Source organism: Neovison vison, chromosome 12 (assembly GCF_020171115.1).
Source record: "Neovison vison isolate M4711 chromosome 12, ASM_NN_V1, whole genome shotgun sequence".
Classification (NCBI taxonomy): Eukaryota; Metazoa; Chordata; class Mammalia; order Carnivora; family Mustelidae; genus Neogale; species Neogale vison.
The window spans coordinates 21,413,294-21,429,451 of NC_058102.1; the positions used below are offsets into that span (position 1 = coordinate 21,413,294).

At 36.3% G+C, this 16,158-nt stretch overlaps 2 protein-coding genes and 1 pseudogene across 6 annotated transcripts in view; 2 read left to right on the plus strand and 1 right to left on the minus strand.

The window, feature by feature from the left end:
• The window catches only part of ANKS1B (ankyrin repeat and sterile alpha motif domain containing 1B), a 1,114,861-nt gene that overhangs the window by 105,941 nt on the left and 992,762 nt on the right, over positions 1-16,158 (plus strand). The window lies entirely within an intron of this gene.
• Positions 417-536, minus strand: LOC122892258 (dolichyl-diphosphooligosaccharide--protein glycosyltransferase subunit 4-like). Its single transcript, XM_044228544.1, has one exon. The coding sequence runs from the start codon at positions 534-536 to the stop codon at positions 417-419; it is 120 nt and encodes a 39-aa protein (XP_044084479.1).
• LOC122892259 lies at positions 1,744-9,895 on the plus strand (annotated as a pseudogene).

Here is a 16,158-nt window from a genome sequence, read left to right on the forward strand (position 1 = left end):
TGAGTTAGATGATAGAGAATTTGGTTTACTTTGAAGTTGCACATTTAAAATAAAGGCTACAGCGAGAAGATGGGACTTTCAAGTTACTAAGGACTTGGGATAAATATTAGAGAAAAGAAAGAGTTCATAAAAATAATAACTCCAATAAATGGGCTCTTTTTAAAAAATCTATATTTCTATACAGGGGGGAGGGAATAGAAAATAATAGGGCCCAATACTGGGCCCTATTCAGTGACAGCTTCTTGTTCCATAGGGTTAAGGAAGACTTTGAGGAAATAAAAATTGTTTGAAAAAAAAAATAGGTATAGTTGCTTTGTATGTTGTAATGGGTAGAGTAATGAAGGGAAATGTGAAGGCCCCTCGCACTCTCCATTTTGCCTCAGACTAAGTTCTAGAACTCTGGAGTGAAGAAAGTGCTACTTTGATTTCTGCTTTTTGGGGTTGTTGATAGAAACGAAGTGATAGAGAATGACAAGCAGGAAGGGTGACATGTTTAGCATGTTGGTAAAGATGGTGAGCTGCACATCTGTGATCATGTTCTCATGCAGTGTGTGCACTAGCTCCAATGAATGGACATTTTTGAAAAATAAACCAATTATTAAAAATACAATTAAAATAGTTGTTTCAGAAGGCAGAAAAAAACACAAAGAGAGAAATTAGAGGAATAAAAGATATATGTGATCTAACATTATAGTCATAGATATTCTAGAAAGGTAGAGTAAGTAGGTGAAGGAAACAGTAATGAAAACAAATTTCCCCAAGATGAATACAAATTTGAATTTTTCAATTGAAAGTGTGTGCAAAGCGCTAACCAAAATTATTGGAGGAAAAAGACGTTCACTTAGGTATATCATGGTGGAATTTCTGGATCCTGGGGACAAAAATCATATTACAAGAATCAAGACTGAAAAAGCACGTACTGTTTAAAAAGGAGAGATAATCAAATTGATCTTGGTCTTTCTGACTGTAATGGTGGATGCTAGAAGACAGTGGAGCACTATATTCTGAGTATCAAGGTAAAAAGAAAATTTTGACTCTATTATATGCATTTAGTTTATGCATGTGTAGCTATTTTTTCTATTATCAAGGCAGATATGTCAGACAAAATTCCTCAAGAAGTTCTTTGGACAAATGAAATTGAACCAGAGTCAGTATCTTAATTGATAGTAACTCTCCACTTACTTATCCATTGATATGGATATCTCATCCAAACAGAATATCAACAAGGAAACAGTGGCTTTGAATGACATTGGATCTAACAAATTCATTTAGAACATTCTATTTTAAAACAGCGGGGGGTGCCTGGGTGGCTCAGTGGGTTAAAGCCTCTGCCTTAGGCTCACGTCGTGATCCCAGGGTCCTGGGATGGAGCCCCGCATAGGGCTCTCTGCTCAGTGGGGAGCCTGCTTCCTCCGTCTCTCTCTGCCTTCCTTTCTGCCTACTTGTGATCTCTGTCAAATAAAACAACAACAACAACAAAAACAGCGGACTACACACATTCTTTTCAAGTGCACATGATACATTCTCCAGAATAGATCACACCTTAGGCTACAAAACAAGCCTCAACAAATTCAAAAAGATTAAAGCCATGCAATGTTTCTTTTTTGACAAAAATGCTATGAAACTAGAAATGAAGCATAAGAAAAAATATGGAAAGAACAGATACCTGGAGCTTGAATAATATGCTACTAAACAATGAATGGGTTGACCAGGAAATCAGAGAGGAAATAAACAAAAAAATACATGGAGACCAATGAAGATGAAAATACAGTGGTCCAAATGTTTGGGATGCAGCAAAAGCAGTTCCCAGAGGTAAGTTTATGGCAATGCAGGCCCTACTTTAAGAAACAAATAAATCTGGAATGATCAACCTAATCTTACACGTAAAGGAGCTAGAAAAAGAAGAACAAACAAAATCCCAAATAAGTAGAAAGAAGGAAATAATAAAGATTAGAGCACAAATGAGTGAAATAGACTAAAAAACCCCTAAAGAACAGATCTATGAAACCAGGAGCTGGTTCTTTGAAAAGAACAAAAAACCTGGTAAATGTTTAACAAGACTCATTCAAAAAAAAAAAAAAAGACTCAAAATCACAAATGAAAGAGGAGAAAAAGAGGAGAAATAACAGCTGCCCCCACAAAAATACAAAAGATTATAGGAGAATATTCTAAAGAATTATATGCCAACAAATGGGACAAACTAGAAAAAAATAGATAAAGGCCTGGAATCACATAATCTAAAAAACTGAAGCAGGAGAAATGGAAAAATTGAAGATTGATTACCGATTACCAGCAATGAAATTGGATTTAAAAATTCCCAACAAATAGGGCTGCCTAGGTGGCTCAGTGGGTGACCTAATCCTAAGTGCCTGCCTTAGGCTTAGGTCAGGATCCCAGAGTCCTGGGCTCAGCCCCATGTTGGGCTTCCTTCTCAATGGGGTGCCTCTTTCTCCCTCTCTCTCTGCCCCTCCCTCCACTTGTGCTTTCATTCTCTCTCTCTCTCTCTTTCAAATAATTAAATAAAGTCTTTAAAAAATATTCCCGGCAAGCAAAGTCCAGGGCCAGGTGGTTGGCTTCATAGGTGAATTCTACCAAACATTAATTTTTATATTTTTTATTTTTATTTTTTTTCTTCAAACTTTATCTAGATTCAGGTTAGTTAACATATAGTGTAGTATTAGTTTCAGGAGTAGAATCTAGTGATTCATCACTTACATAACATTCAGTGCTCATCAAAACAAATGCCCTCCTTAATGTTCATCACCCATTTAGTCCATCTCCCCATATACCTCCCCTCTAGCAACCCTGTTTATTCTCTCTTTCAGTTTGCCTCCCTCTCTGTCTTTATCTTATTTTTCCTTTCCTTTTCCTATGTCATCTACTTTGTTTCTTAAATTTCACATATGAATGAAATCATATGGTGTCTTTCTCTGACTGACTTATTTCACTTAGCATAATATACTCTAATTCCATCCACATATGGCAAATGGCAAGATTTCATTCTTTTTGGTGGCTGAGTAATATTCGTGTGTGTGCGTGTGCATATGTGTGTGTACATCACTTCTTGTTTATCCATTCATCAATTGATGGACATTTGGGTCTTTCCATACTTTGACTATTGTTAATAGTGCTTCTATAAACTTTGGGGTGCATGTGCCCTTTTGAATCACTATGTTTGTATCCTTTGGATAAATACCTAGTAGTACAATTCCTGGGTCATAGGGTAGTTCTGTTTTTAACTTGTTGAGAAAAACCCATACTGTTTTTGAGACTGGCTGCATCAATTTGCATTCCCATCAACAGTATAGGAGCCTACCAACCATTTAAAGAAGAATTAATATCTGTTCTTCTCAAACTATCCCCAAAAATAGGCAGAAGGGAAGCTTTCAGATTCATTCTATGAGGCCAGCATTACCCGGAAACCAACACCAGATAAAGACTTTACAAAGAAAGAGGATTATATGCCAGTATCTCTGAAGAACATTGATGTAACAATTCTCAACAGAATACTAGCAAAGTGAATTAAATAACACAGTATTTACTACAATTATTTCCAGGAAACAGGAGTGGTCCATTATTTGTAAATCAATCAACACGATTGCATCAGTAAGAGAAAAAATAAAAACTATATGATCATTTCAATAGATGCAGAAAGAGCATCTGACAAAGTACCACATCCATTCATGATAAAAACCCTCAACAAAGTAGGTTTAGAGGGAACATACCTCAACATATAAAGGCCATATATGAAAAATCCACAGCTAACAACATACTTGGGGGAAAACTAAGTACTTATCCGGTAAGTCAGGAACAAGATGAGGATGTCCACTCTTACAAAGTTTATTCAACATAGTACTGGCAGTCCTAGCCACAGCAGTCAGGGGGAAAAAAAAAAAAAGGAATAAATGGTACGCAAATTGGTAAGGAAGAAGTAAAACTTTCACTATTTTCAGATGACACACTATATGTAGAAAACCCTGAAGACTTCACCAAGAACCTACTAGAACTGATAAATGGATCTGGTAAGATCACAGGACACAAAATCAATATATAGAAATCCATTGCATTTCTATACACTAACAATGAAATAGCAGAAATTTCTTAAGAAATTAAGAAAGCAATCCCATTTACAGTTGCACCAAAAAATAACATTGGGATAATTTGAGAAGAACAGGTATTAATTCTTTAAATAGTTGGAATTTGCCTTTGGAGACATGTCTAGCAAGAAATTGTTGTGGCCGAGGTTGAAGAGATTGGTGCTTGTGTTCTTTTCTAGGATTTTTTTTTAATTTAAAGATTTTATTTATTTATTTGACAGAGATCACAAGTAGGCAGAGAGGCAGGCAGAGAGAGAGAGAGAGGAGGAAACAGGCACCCTGCTGAGCAGAGAGCCCAATGTGGGACTCGATCTCAGGACCCTGAGATCATGACCTGAGCTGAAGGGAGCGGCTTAATCCACTGAGCCACCCAGGCGCCCTCTTCTCTAGGATTTTGATGGATTCCTGTCTCACATTTAGGTCTTTCATCCATTTTGAGTTTATCTTTGTGTGTGGTGTAAGGAAATGGTCCAGTTTCATTCTTCTGCATATAGCTGTCCCAATTTTCCCAGCAGCATTTATTGAAGAGACTGGCATTTTTCTATTGTATCTTCTTTCCTGCTTTGTCCAAGATTAGGGAAATTCTCAGCTATGATTTGCTCAAATATACCTTCTACCCCTCTTTCTCCCTCCCTCTCTTTCTTCTTCCTCTCAGACTCCAGTAATTCTAATATTTTTTTACTTTATGTTATCACTGATTTCTTGAAGCTTCTCTTCACGGTCCATCAGTTGTTTTTCTTGATTTTTATCAACTTACTCCCTTTCCATCACCTTGTCTTCTATGTGACTGACTCTTCTGCTTTATTTCACTTAGCCATTAGAGCAACCATTTTAGACAGCATTTTTTAATTTTGGCCTGATTAGATTTTATTTCTGCACTAAGAGATTCTATGGTGTCTTTCATGCTTTTTTCAAGCCCAGCTAGTAACTATAATTGCTATCCTAAATTTCAGTTCTGACATTTTATTTATACCCATTTCCATTAGATCTGTTACAGGAGTATTACCTCTTGTTCTTTCCTTGTTGTGAATTCCTCTCCTTGTCATTTTGCCCAGAGAAGACTGGATGAACGAGATAACAAAATCAAAAGTATCAACCATGATCCAAGTGTAATATACACTAGACAAATCTGAATAGGTTTTAAAAAAAAAAGGAAAAAAATGGGGGGAATTGAGAATATAATCTCTCAGGTGGACAAAACAGGGTGATTCACTTGGTCCTGGGTGTTTTTTGGTCTGTTAGAAGACACTAAATCCCAAAATTGTAAGGAAAGCAGTATGTATATCTATATCTGTATCTGTACCTATCTATATAATACAGTAAAAGCCAAAACTGAAGACTCTATCTATAAAATGTAAATGTAAAAATAAAAGTTAAAAGAAGACTTAAAAACAAGAGTTGATAAAATAAGAAACTAGTTGAAATGGAAAAAGGAAAATTTTAAACTAAAAGGTGAAAGAATCATGATAAAGAACCTCAAATTCTATATACAGTTTTCCTCTAGTGCTAGAGTTTTGCAGTTCTGTGTACTCCATAAACTTGGTATTTACCTGATGTTCTAGCTGGTCTTCTGGGAGAGAGGAGTGTTGTGCTGATTCTCAGATGTCTTTGCCTGGGCGCAGTTGTACCGCCCCTTGCTAGGGGGCTAGGCTTAGTGTGAGCTGCTTTGGGTTGTTCTCTGTGCTTTTGTTCCATGAAGGGTTCCACAGTGTTTTAGACGATGAAAGTAAAAATGGTGCACCCTGATCTCCAGTCCCAAACTAAGATCAGGTACCCCTCTCTTCTCTAAACCCTCAGGAAAAAGCAGTCCTCACTTTTGTGTGTGCCAAACTCTGTAGATTCCTGTGTTGTGCGCCTGTATCTGTCCTCCAGAGGGAGGGAGGAGGGTTGCCACATTTCTGTCCTTTGCAGGGCCCGCACCCAGAGAATGGTCACCAGATCGTGGGCACAACCACACCGCCCCTTTGGGGAAAAGGCATAGGGTTGCCATGTTTTTGCCCTTTGCAGGGCCCCTACACAGAGTGTCTCTCAGTGTGATGCAGTTTGGGATTTATGGCAAACTGAGCTGAGAGCCCACTCCCACTCTAGCTGATGGCAGCTGGTTTCTGGGCTCCAATGCTTGGGAACTCTGTTGGCTCAGGCACCCTCGTTTGTTCTGTGACTCTGGGGATCCTGAGACCACAGTGTCCCACCTAGGATTCTACCTTACTTTGCTACCTGAGCACCTTTCAGGCATGGATATCTCTCACTGGAGTAGATTTCTAACATTTCTGATTTTGTGCTCCCCTGCTATATCACTTTCTGGTAACTGGCTTAGGGAGGCTCCTCCCCAGCTTTATCTTTAGGTATATATATCCCTTCAGAGTCACTTCTCTGCATCTCTTGTCTTGGAGAAACTGGTTGCTGTTCTACTTGTAGAATTCCAGCAGATCTTTTCTTATATCTCAGGTTGAATTCATAGGTGTTCAGAATGTTTTGATAGATATCTAGCTAAATTCAAGAAAGCAGATGAAATGAGGTGAAAGAATTTGAAGACATACAATGAAATGGAAAGATATCCCATACTCATGGATTGGGAGAATAAATATTGTTAAAATGTTTATACCACCCAAAGCAATCTACACATTAAACATAATCCCTAGTAAAATACCAACAGCATTTTTCACAGAACTAGAACAAACAATCCTAAAATGTTCATGGAACTGGAAAAGACCCCAAATAGCCAAAGCAGTTGAAAAAAGAAGATGAGAACTCGGGGAATCACAATCCCAGATTTCAAGATAAATTACAAAATTGTAGTAATCAGAACAGTATAGTATACTGTCACAACAATAGACATATAGATTAATGGGACAGAATAGAAAATGTAGTAATCAAAACAGTATGATACTGGCACAAAAATAGATACATAAGATCATTAGAACAAAATAAGAAACCCAGAAATCATGATTACATCTTCATTTAATCTTCAACAAACAAGGCAAAATATGCAGTGGGAAAAAGACATTCTCTTCAACAAATGGTTTTGGGAAAACTGGATAGCTACATTCAAAAAAATGAAATTGGATCACTTTCTTAAACCATACACAAAAAATAAACTCCAAATAAATTAAAGATCTGAAAGAACTGAAACCATAAAAATTGTAGAATACAGTGCAAGCATTAATATCTCTGACATTGACCATAGCAACATACTTCTAGATAGGTTTCCAGAGGCAGAGGAAACAAAAGCAAAAATAAGCTGTTAGGACCATATCAACATAAAAGCTTCTGTACAACAAAGGAAACAATAGAGCTAAAGACAACTACTGAATGGGAAAAGATATGCAAATAATTTATCCAGTGAAGGACTAGTAGCTCAAATGTGTGAAGAACTGCTACAACTCAACACCAAAAAATCCCCCAAAAGTCCAATTAATAAATGGGCAGAAAACCTGAACAGACATTTCTACAAAGAAGACACCCCGATGACCAGCAGACACATGAAAAGATGCTTAACATTACTCATCATTAAAAAAATGCAAATCAAAACTGCGATGACAAGGCACCTCACACATGTAAGAATAGCTAAAATCAACACAAGAAAGGAATATTTATGAGGATGTGGAGAAAAAGGATTCCATGTGCTGTTGGTAGAAATAATGAACCTGTGTAGCCTTGTGGAAAACAGTATGGAAGTTCCTTAAAAAATTGAAAATGGAAGTATCATATGATCTGGTAAGTCCACTACTGGATATTTACCAAAGCATGCAAAAACACTAATTTGAAAAGAAATATGCACCACTGTGTTTATTTTAGCATTATGTACAATAGCCAAGTTATGGAGGCAGTGCAGATGACAATGGATAGATGAATGGATGGATAATGGCTGTAAAAGATATCAACCATATATCATAAAATCTTATTGAATATTCAAGAAACCACAGTTAAAATAAAACCAGTAAGCATAAATTATTGTTGATAATATGGTTGTCAGATACAAAACAGTTATTAAGAAATGTTTCTGTAATGTCATGAAGAGGAAATAATGATATGTCATTAAAATTCCACATTATTCATTTTGAGTTTATCTTTGTGTACGGTGTAAGAGAATGGTCGAGTTTCATTCTTCTACATATAGCTGTCCAATTTTCCCAGCACCATTTTTTGAAGAGACTGTCTTTTTTTCCACTGTGTATTTTTTCCTGCTTTGTCGAAGATTATTTGACCGTAGAGTTGAGGGTCCATATCTGGGCTCTCTACTCTGTTCCACTGGTCTATGTGTCGGTTTTTATGCCAGTATTATGCCCTCCTGGTGATCACAGCTTTGTAGTAAAGCTTGAAATCAGGTAACGTGATGCCACCAGTTTTATTTTTGTTTTTCAACATTTCCTTAGCAATTCGGGGTCTCTTCTGATTCCATACAAATTTTAGGATTATTTGCTCCAGTTCTTTGAAAAATACCGGTGGAATTTTGATCGGAATGGCATTAAAAGTATAGATTGCTCTAGGCAGTATAGACATTTTAATAATGTTCATTCTTCCAATCCAAGAGCATGGAATAGTCTTCCATCTTTTTGTGTCTTCTCCAATTTCTTTCATGAGTGTTCTGTAGTTCCTCAAGTACAGATCCTTTACCTCTTTGATTAGGTTTATTCCCAGGTATCTTATGGCTCTTGGTGCTATAGTAAATGGAATCTATTCTCTAATTTCCCTTTCTGTATTTTAATTGTTAGTGTGTAAGAAAGCCACTGATTTCTGTACATTGACTTTGTATCCTGCCACGTTACTGAATTGCTGTATGAGTTCTAGTATTTTGGGGGTGGAGTCTTTTGGGTTTTCCATATAAAGAATCATGTCGTCTGCGAAGAGAGAGAGTTTGACTTCTTCGTTGCCAATTTGGATACCTTTTATTTCTCTTTGTTGTCTGATTGCTGTTGCTAGGACTTCTAATACTACCTGCTCAGTGCGGCTCATCCTAGGACCCTGAGCCAAAGGCAGATGCTTATCTGACTGAGCTACCAGTGCCCAAAGAATATTTGATTACAGTTCAATCACAGATTTTGTCTTTCTATTCTCCATCATGGACAAGATCAAGGTGAAAAGGAGAGCCCCATTCAGGAACTTCACATCCACAGGCACTGCCTCAACATCTGTGTGGGGGAGAGTGAAGACAGACTGAGTGAGGCAGCTGAAGTGCTGGAGCAGCTCACAGGCCAGACCCCTGTGTTCTCCAAAGCTAAATACACTCTTTGCTTTTTTGGCGTCAGAAGAAATGAAAAACATTGCTGTGCACTGCACAGTCCATGGGGCCAAGGCAGAAGAAATCCTAGAGAAAAGTCTAAAGGTATAAGAGAATGAGTTAAGGAAAATAACTTCTTGGGGTGCCTTAGTGGCTAAGCTTCTAACTCTTGATTTTAACTCTGGTCATGATCTCAGAGTCATGAGATCAAGCACCCTACTGGGTGCTTGAAATTCTCTCTCTCCCTCTGCACCCCCCCCCAATGCCGGCTCATGCATCCGCTTTCACTCTCTTTCTCTCTAAAATAAATAAATAAAATATTTATTTTAAAAAAATAACTTCTTTGATATTGGAAACTTGGTTTTGAGGTCCAGGAACACATTGATCTGGGGATCAAATATGACTCAGGCATCGGTATCTATGGCCTGGATTTCCATGTGGTGCTACTCTGAGCAGGATAGTTTTCAGCATCACAGATAATGAGCACAGGACAGTCTGTGTTGGGGCCAAACATAGAATCAGCAAAGAGGAGGTCACATGCTGGTTTTATGATGGGTTTATCTTTCCTGGCAAATAAATTCCTGTGTGTATCCAAAAGGCCAATAAAAATTTTTCAGTGAAATGTAAATAAAAAAGAAAATAAAAAGTTTGATCACAGTGATAGTACTGTGTATGGCAACATTTCTCAGATTTAGATGGTAAAGTAGAGACAAGGTAGGATTATGGATGGTATGAATTATGTAATTAGAAAGTTTAAAAAATATACATCCCACCTTTAAGAACTGAGAATATACATTTTAGTGCTCATGTAACACAAGAAAACCATATACTAGTTTCCAAAGGACATCTAAAGGAATTTGAAGTTGAATAATTATACCCTCTGACTATAATGTGTTAAAACTAGAAGTATATTTTTAAAAGACAACAAATCTAAGCATTTGTAAATTTAAAAGCAAACATTAATTTTCAGGGTACAAAGGAAATAAAAACTGAATTTTATAAACTCCATGTATAATAATTGAAATGAAATATGACTTGTCAAAACCTAAGTGATCTGGACAAAATCCTACTCAGTAAAATGTCATAGCCTGTAATGATTTTATTTTTAAATAGGAAAGAATAAAATAAGCATTCAGCTAAAGAAAATGATATAATAGGGGCACTTGGGTGGCTCAGTGGGTTAAGCCTCTGCCTTCCACTCAGGTCATGATCTCACGGTCCTGGGATCAAGCCCCACATTGGGCTCTCTGCTCAGTGGGGAGCCTGCTTCCCCCTCTCTCTCTGCCTGCCTCTCTGCCTACTTGTGATCTCTCTCCCTGTTAAATAAATGAATAAAATCTTTTAAAAAATGATATAATAAAAAGTTGTATGGTTGAATTGTTTTAGTTGAGAACAGAAAATAGTAAATTGGGATGCCTGGATGGCTCAGTCAGTTAAGTGACTCTTGATTTCAGCTCAGGTCATGATCTCAGGGTTGTGCAATCAAGGCCCACATCAGACTTCGTGTTGGGAATGGAGCCTGCATTTTCCCTCCCTCTCTCTCTCTTAAACAAACAAAAAAACAAAATACAAAGAAAACCCCAGAAAGTAGTAAATTATTAAGTAAAGAAAGAAGTCGTGAATAAATGAGTCATTTGGTAGATGTTTGATAAAAATAATGCTAACTATATCTTTGGATATGACAATAAAATAGACCCATCTAGGCAAGCCTGAAGAAAAAAAATAATACAGAATATTAGGAATGAAAATGGTGATAGCATTGCGAGTACAGAAGATAATAGATATAAAAATATATCCAGTTTTTAATCAATAAATTAGAATACAAATGGAAATAATTGATTTCCTAGAAAAATGTCAGTTACAGATTGATGCATGTCTTAGGTGACTGTACTGATAAATCAATAACCATAAACACACTGGAAATTTTTAGACTGTACTCCACAGAAGTGCTAGTTGTAGGTAATTTTACATGTTCTTTCAAATTTTCAAGTGATAATTTAATTTCTGGATTAGTTGATTTATTCTGGAGGTTAGAAAAAGACAGAAAACTCTTCAGTTTACTTATTCTGATACCAAAACTGAAATGAAAGAGATAAGAAAACTGGAGACCAATTTTACATATGAATAAGGATGCATAATCCTAAATTATAAATAGCAGTCTAGGATTATATTTAAAAATATATTCCGTGGGGAGATAAACTTAATTCCAGGAGCATAAAGATGATTCTTACCAGGAATTGAATATGTTAATGTATTAAAAGGGAAAACCTATATGATCCTGAATTATATCCCAAATTAATTTAACAAACAGTAAGAACATTCTGGATTACTTTTTCTATGGAAACAATGATTAATATGTATTAGGCACTGATCTAGCACTCTACATGGACTGTCTAATGTAATCTTCCTAACATCCCTATGAAGTAGCTAGTACTCATTCGCTTATTTTATATAGATAAGGAAACAGGCACAGAGTGGGTACATAATCCTACCACGGTCATGCAGTTACAGATGGAACCAGCATCTGAACTTTGCAGTTTGAATTCCAAGTCTATGTTTTTTATTTATTATGCTATTCTTTGTCTTTTTGTTCATTACTGAAAGAACAAATGCTTACTTAATGTCAAAAGATATCCAGTAGCAAACATCATATTAAATGGTATAAAATTCATGAACAAGACAAGAATTATCCTCTCATTATTTTAGTGGTTCTAGTCAATGCAGTTGTTTTGGGGAAAAAAAAAATCCAGGATAAGGGGCACCTGGGTGGTTCATTTGGTTAAGCGACTGCCTTTGGCTCAAGTCATGATCTTGGAGTCTCAGGATTGAGTCCCTCATCAGGCGTCCTGCTCAGCAGGGAGTCTGCTTCTCCCTCTGACTTTCTCCCCTCATGCTCTCTGTCTCAAATAACTAAATAATTAACTAAATAAATAAAGTCTTTTAAAAAATCCATGATAAGGTCAGCTGATTAGCAATTCCATCTGCCGCCTGAAATCCCCTTGCCATGCAACATAACATAGACACATACTCCAAGGATTAAGGTATGGAATATTTTTGGGATACCGTTATTTTGCCTACCATAGTAACTTTGGAAATATTGTTATCTAAGAAGAGAATGAGGATAAGAAGAACAATTGCCACCAAAATCAGTGTTTGCATAATAGAAATTAATCTGCCTTGTCAGTTGGTTTATTTTTTATGAAATATATCCAGGTGGAGAAGAAGAGATGTGAGGGCTAGGAGGAATATGTTTTATACTTTTAGGTCTAGTGACAAAGTTGAATGTAGGTTGAAATAGATGCTCTAGTTTTCCTTTCTTTTTTTTTTTTTTTTAAAGGAGATATAGCTTCTTTTCTTTCTTTCTTTCTTTTTTTTTTTTTTTTAAGATTTTATATATTTAATTGACCTACAGAGTTCACAAGTAGGCAGAGAGGCAGGCAGAGAAAGGGGAAGAAGCAGGCTCCCTGCTGGCCAGAGAGCTGGATGTGGGACTCAATCCTAGGACCCTGGGATCATGACCTGAGCTGAAGGGAGCCACCCAGGCACCCCTAACTGGAAATTTTAAATGTACATGTATGGTCACACTATTTTAGACACATTTGATCCACATGAGATGATTCTAGTGATAATAGAAGCTCATGATAATAAAATTACTTCATCACTGTGGAGATCAGAATTTAGAGTGCTCCAAATCATGTTTATGTCTGTCCAGTTCATCCAAAAATGGAATCAGTCTATTAAGATTCATACTGCAAAGAAAAGGGACTTTGTTTTGCATTGCTTGAAATTATCTGATGTGTCAGATGACCATTCCTATATATTTTGACCCTACCTGAAGCATTTGATGCACATTCTCTGTGAGTCTGAGTATCTGGAACCCTGGAGTGATTTCAAGTGTCAGGAGTCAACATGAGAATGAAGAAAAGCTGAAACAGTCTTGACTGCTAGGTGTTTACCCCAAAGATACAAATGTAGTGAGCCAAAGGGGCATCCACACCCCAAAGTTTATAGCAGCAGTGTCCATAATAGCGAAACAATGGAAAGAACCCAGATATCCATCGACACATAGATTAAGAAGATGTGGTATATACAATGGAATACTACTCAGTCATTAAAAAAATGAAATCTTGCCATTTGCAATGAAGTGGATGGAACTAGAGGGTATTATGCTATGCAAAATAAGTCAGTTAGAGAATGACAATTATCCTATGATCTCACTCATATGTGGAATTTAAGAAAACAGAATCATAGAGGAAGGAAGGAAGGAAAAAATAAAACAAGACAAAATCAGAGAGGGAGACAATCCATAAGAGACTCTTAATCGGAAACAAACTGAAAGTTGCTGGGAGGGAGGAGGATGGGAGGATGGGGTAATTTGGTGATGGACATTAAGAAGGTCATGTGATGTAATGAACACTGGGTATTATAGAAGACTGATGAATCACTGAACTCTACTTCTGAAACGAATAATATACTATATGTTAGTTAATTGAATGTAAATTTAAAAAGAACAGTTGAAACAGTCTTATGTTGCTCGTGGATATTTCCCATATGTTGGTAGAGGGTGTAATGATCAATATGTAGAATAGCTGTGCCTAAATCTTACTTACTATACTTGTGAAAACTGGCCCAAGAAACTCAGGCTTACAGTTTATTTATGAGTAGTCTTTTCTAATATATGAAAGCTCAGGGAATAAAACATTCTGACTCATGAATGTCCTGGTTATTTAGAAGCTCTATAGAAAACCCACTTTGTTTATGTTTGTCCTAAAACATAGTAATCCAGTTTGTTGCAAATTAAATCTATGGTAATTGGGGATCTCCAGTTGGCTCAGAGCACTCATCCTGGGCAAGAATTCCCACAAACAGAATTTAGAATATTGATAAGTAAGTATAGGAGGCGGAATTGAGTGTATTTTATACTAACACCAAAGATCTATAAATTTCCCTTTTGGGGAATATGTAATAAGCATTTACAACTACTTAGAAACTTTTTAATTTTGTAAAACGGATTTATGTTAATATGGGTCCTCTTTTTGAATTTGAGATTATCATTGATAAACGAGGAGCACAGTGCAAAAAGTTGGAATTAAGTAGAACATTAGCATGAAGCCTAAGCTTTTAAACAAGTTTTACTTTTTAAATTAAATTTTTAGTTGGAATCTCTGGGTCTGGCTTATCTGTAGTGTTTCAAATATGTGTGAATGTGCTGTGGATACATGGATATGTGCCTACAGGCTCTGTCAATAGGTGCAGTCAAATATATTTACATATATGCTAAAATTCTATGCTAAATCTCCTTGTTTAAAAAAAGATTACATGTATCCACATCCACTCTATTTAGGAAAGCAGACATGCACTAGAGATTTCTATTCATGCTATTATAATTCTTATTTCTGATAATGGGGAACTGAGAATGGAATGGGTAAATCAAATAAATCTATGGACCCTGGATCTTATTTTAGTTATAAATATCAGTATCTTCCCTTATTAACTGTTTATTTATTTTTAAAGATTTATTTGAGAGAGAGAGAGAGTGAACACGTGCATGTGAGTGAGTGTGAGGGGTAAGGGATGAGGGAGAGGGAGAGAGAAAATCTCACGAAGACTACTTGTTGAGCACAGAGCTCTACATGGGGCTCAATCTCATGATCCTGAGACAATGACCTGAGCTGAAATTAAGAGTTGAATGCTTAACCCACGTAGCCATCCATGGGCTTCTCCCTTATTAGCTCTTTATAATGTTTCATAACAACACGCAGGACATTTTAGAAATAGTTTGAGTTAATTTAAAGTATTTTCTCATTTCTTTTCCATCCTTTGCTGAGGTATTCCTGAGCAACATAGTGTTCTAGTTAAGTTTAACTGAATTCTGACTTTCCCCAAAAGACACCACTGCCCTTGGCAGTTTTCTCTAATGGAAATATCTCGTCATCCTTGCATTTCATCAATGGTAGAAACTTCATTCTTTTGCTCTTATCCTATCTTACGCATGCCTTCTCCCATATTTTTAAATTTTAGACATATCAATTTGATTTCCTCCCTCTTCTTTTTCCACTACTTTATCTACATTAGTTCGGATTTCTTTGTTCTTTCCTTGACATATTAGCCTGACTCCCTGCTACCAATTTGTTCACTCTGTTCACCTTCCAACTGTCACAAGAACTCTCATTCTGAAACACTGATCTGATTATCTTTCTGTTGCATAGTGTCTTTCTGATAACCCTCTTCATTCCAGGTTGCTTGCAGAATAAAGACCAAGTTTCTTGACATGTTATAAGGCTCTTCACAATCTGGAGTAAACCTGTGTTTTCTCCTCTTGTATTTTATTGGCTTTTTGTTTTTCTTTGAAGGTGAATATGTAATAATCTTGACTCTTCAGATATTTCAGAGGTGAATGTTGTATTTTTGCATTCATTTTTCTATTTTAATGTAAATCTTATACAATGGAAATAATAATGTGTGGATATAAAAGGCTTAATACATGTACAGCATTAGGATATTAACACAATATTCTGCAGTTTGCTTTTTTTCACTTAATATGTTGGGTTAACTCTCAAGTTCTATATGTAGAGACCAGACTTACTTAACTTGGTAGATGTTATCCCATGGTGTAGGTGAAACTTAATTTTTCCCTTTTTGATGGGCATTTACAGACTTTCTCTTTTATAGTATTAAAGTTATATGGTAACTGGTTTTGTATCTGTGGTCTTCATATTAGTACTCTTATTTCATAGACATCTAGAGTAATTTGCAGAAAAAAATTGTGAAACAAGTAGCAATGAGAGGATCTGGGTCCCCCCAATTATAAATAATACTAAAAAATATGATTCTGGTGCC

Coding starts and splice junctions, on each gene's coding strand:
- LOC122892258 (XM_044228544.1), bottom strand. CDS start 536: ATGATCACAGATGTGCAGCTCACCATCTTTACCAACATGCTAAACATG.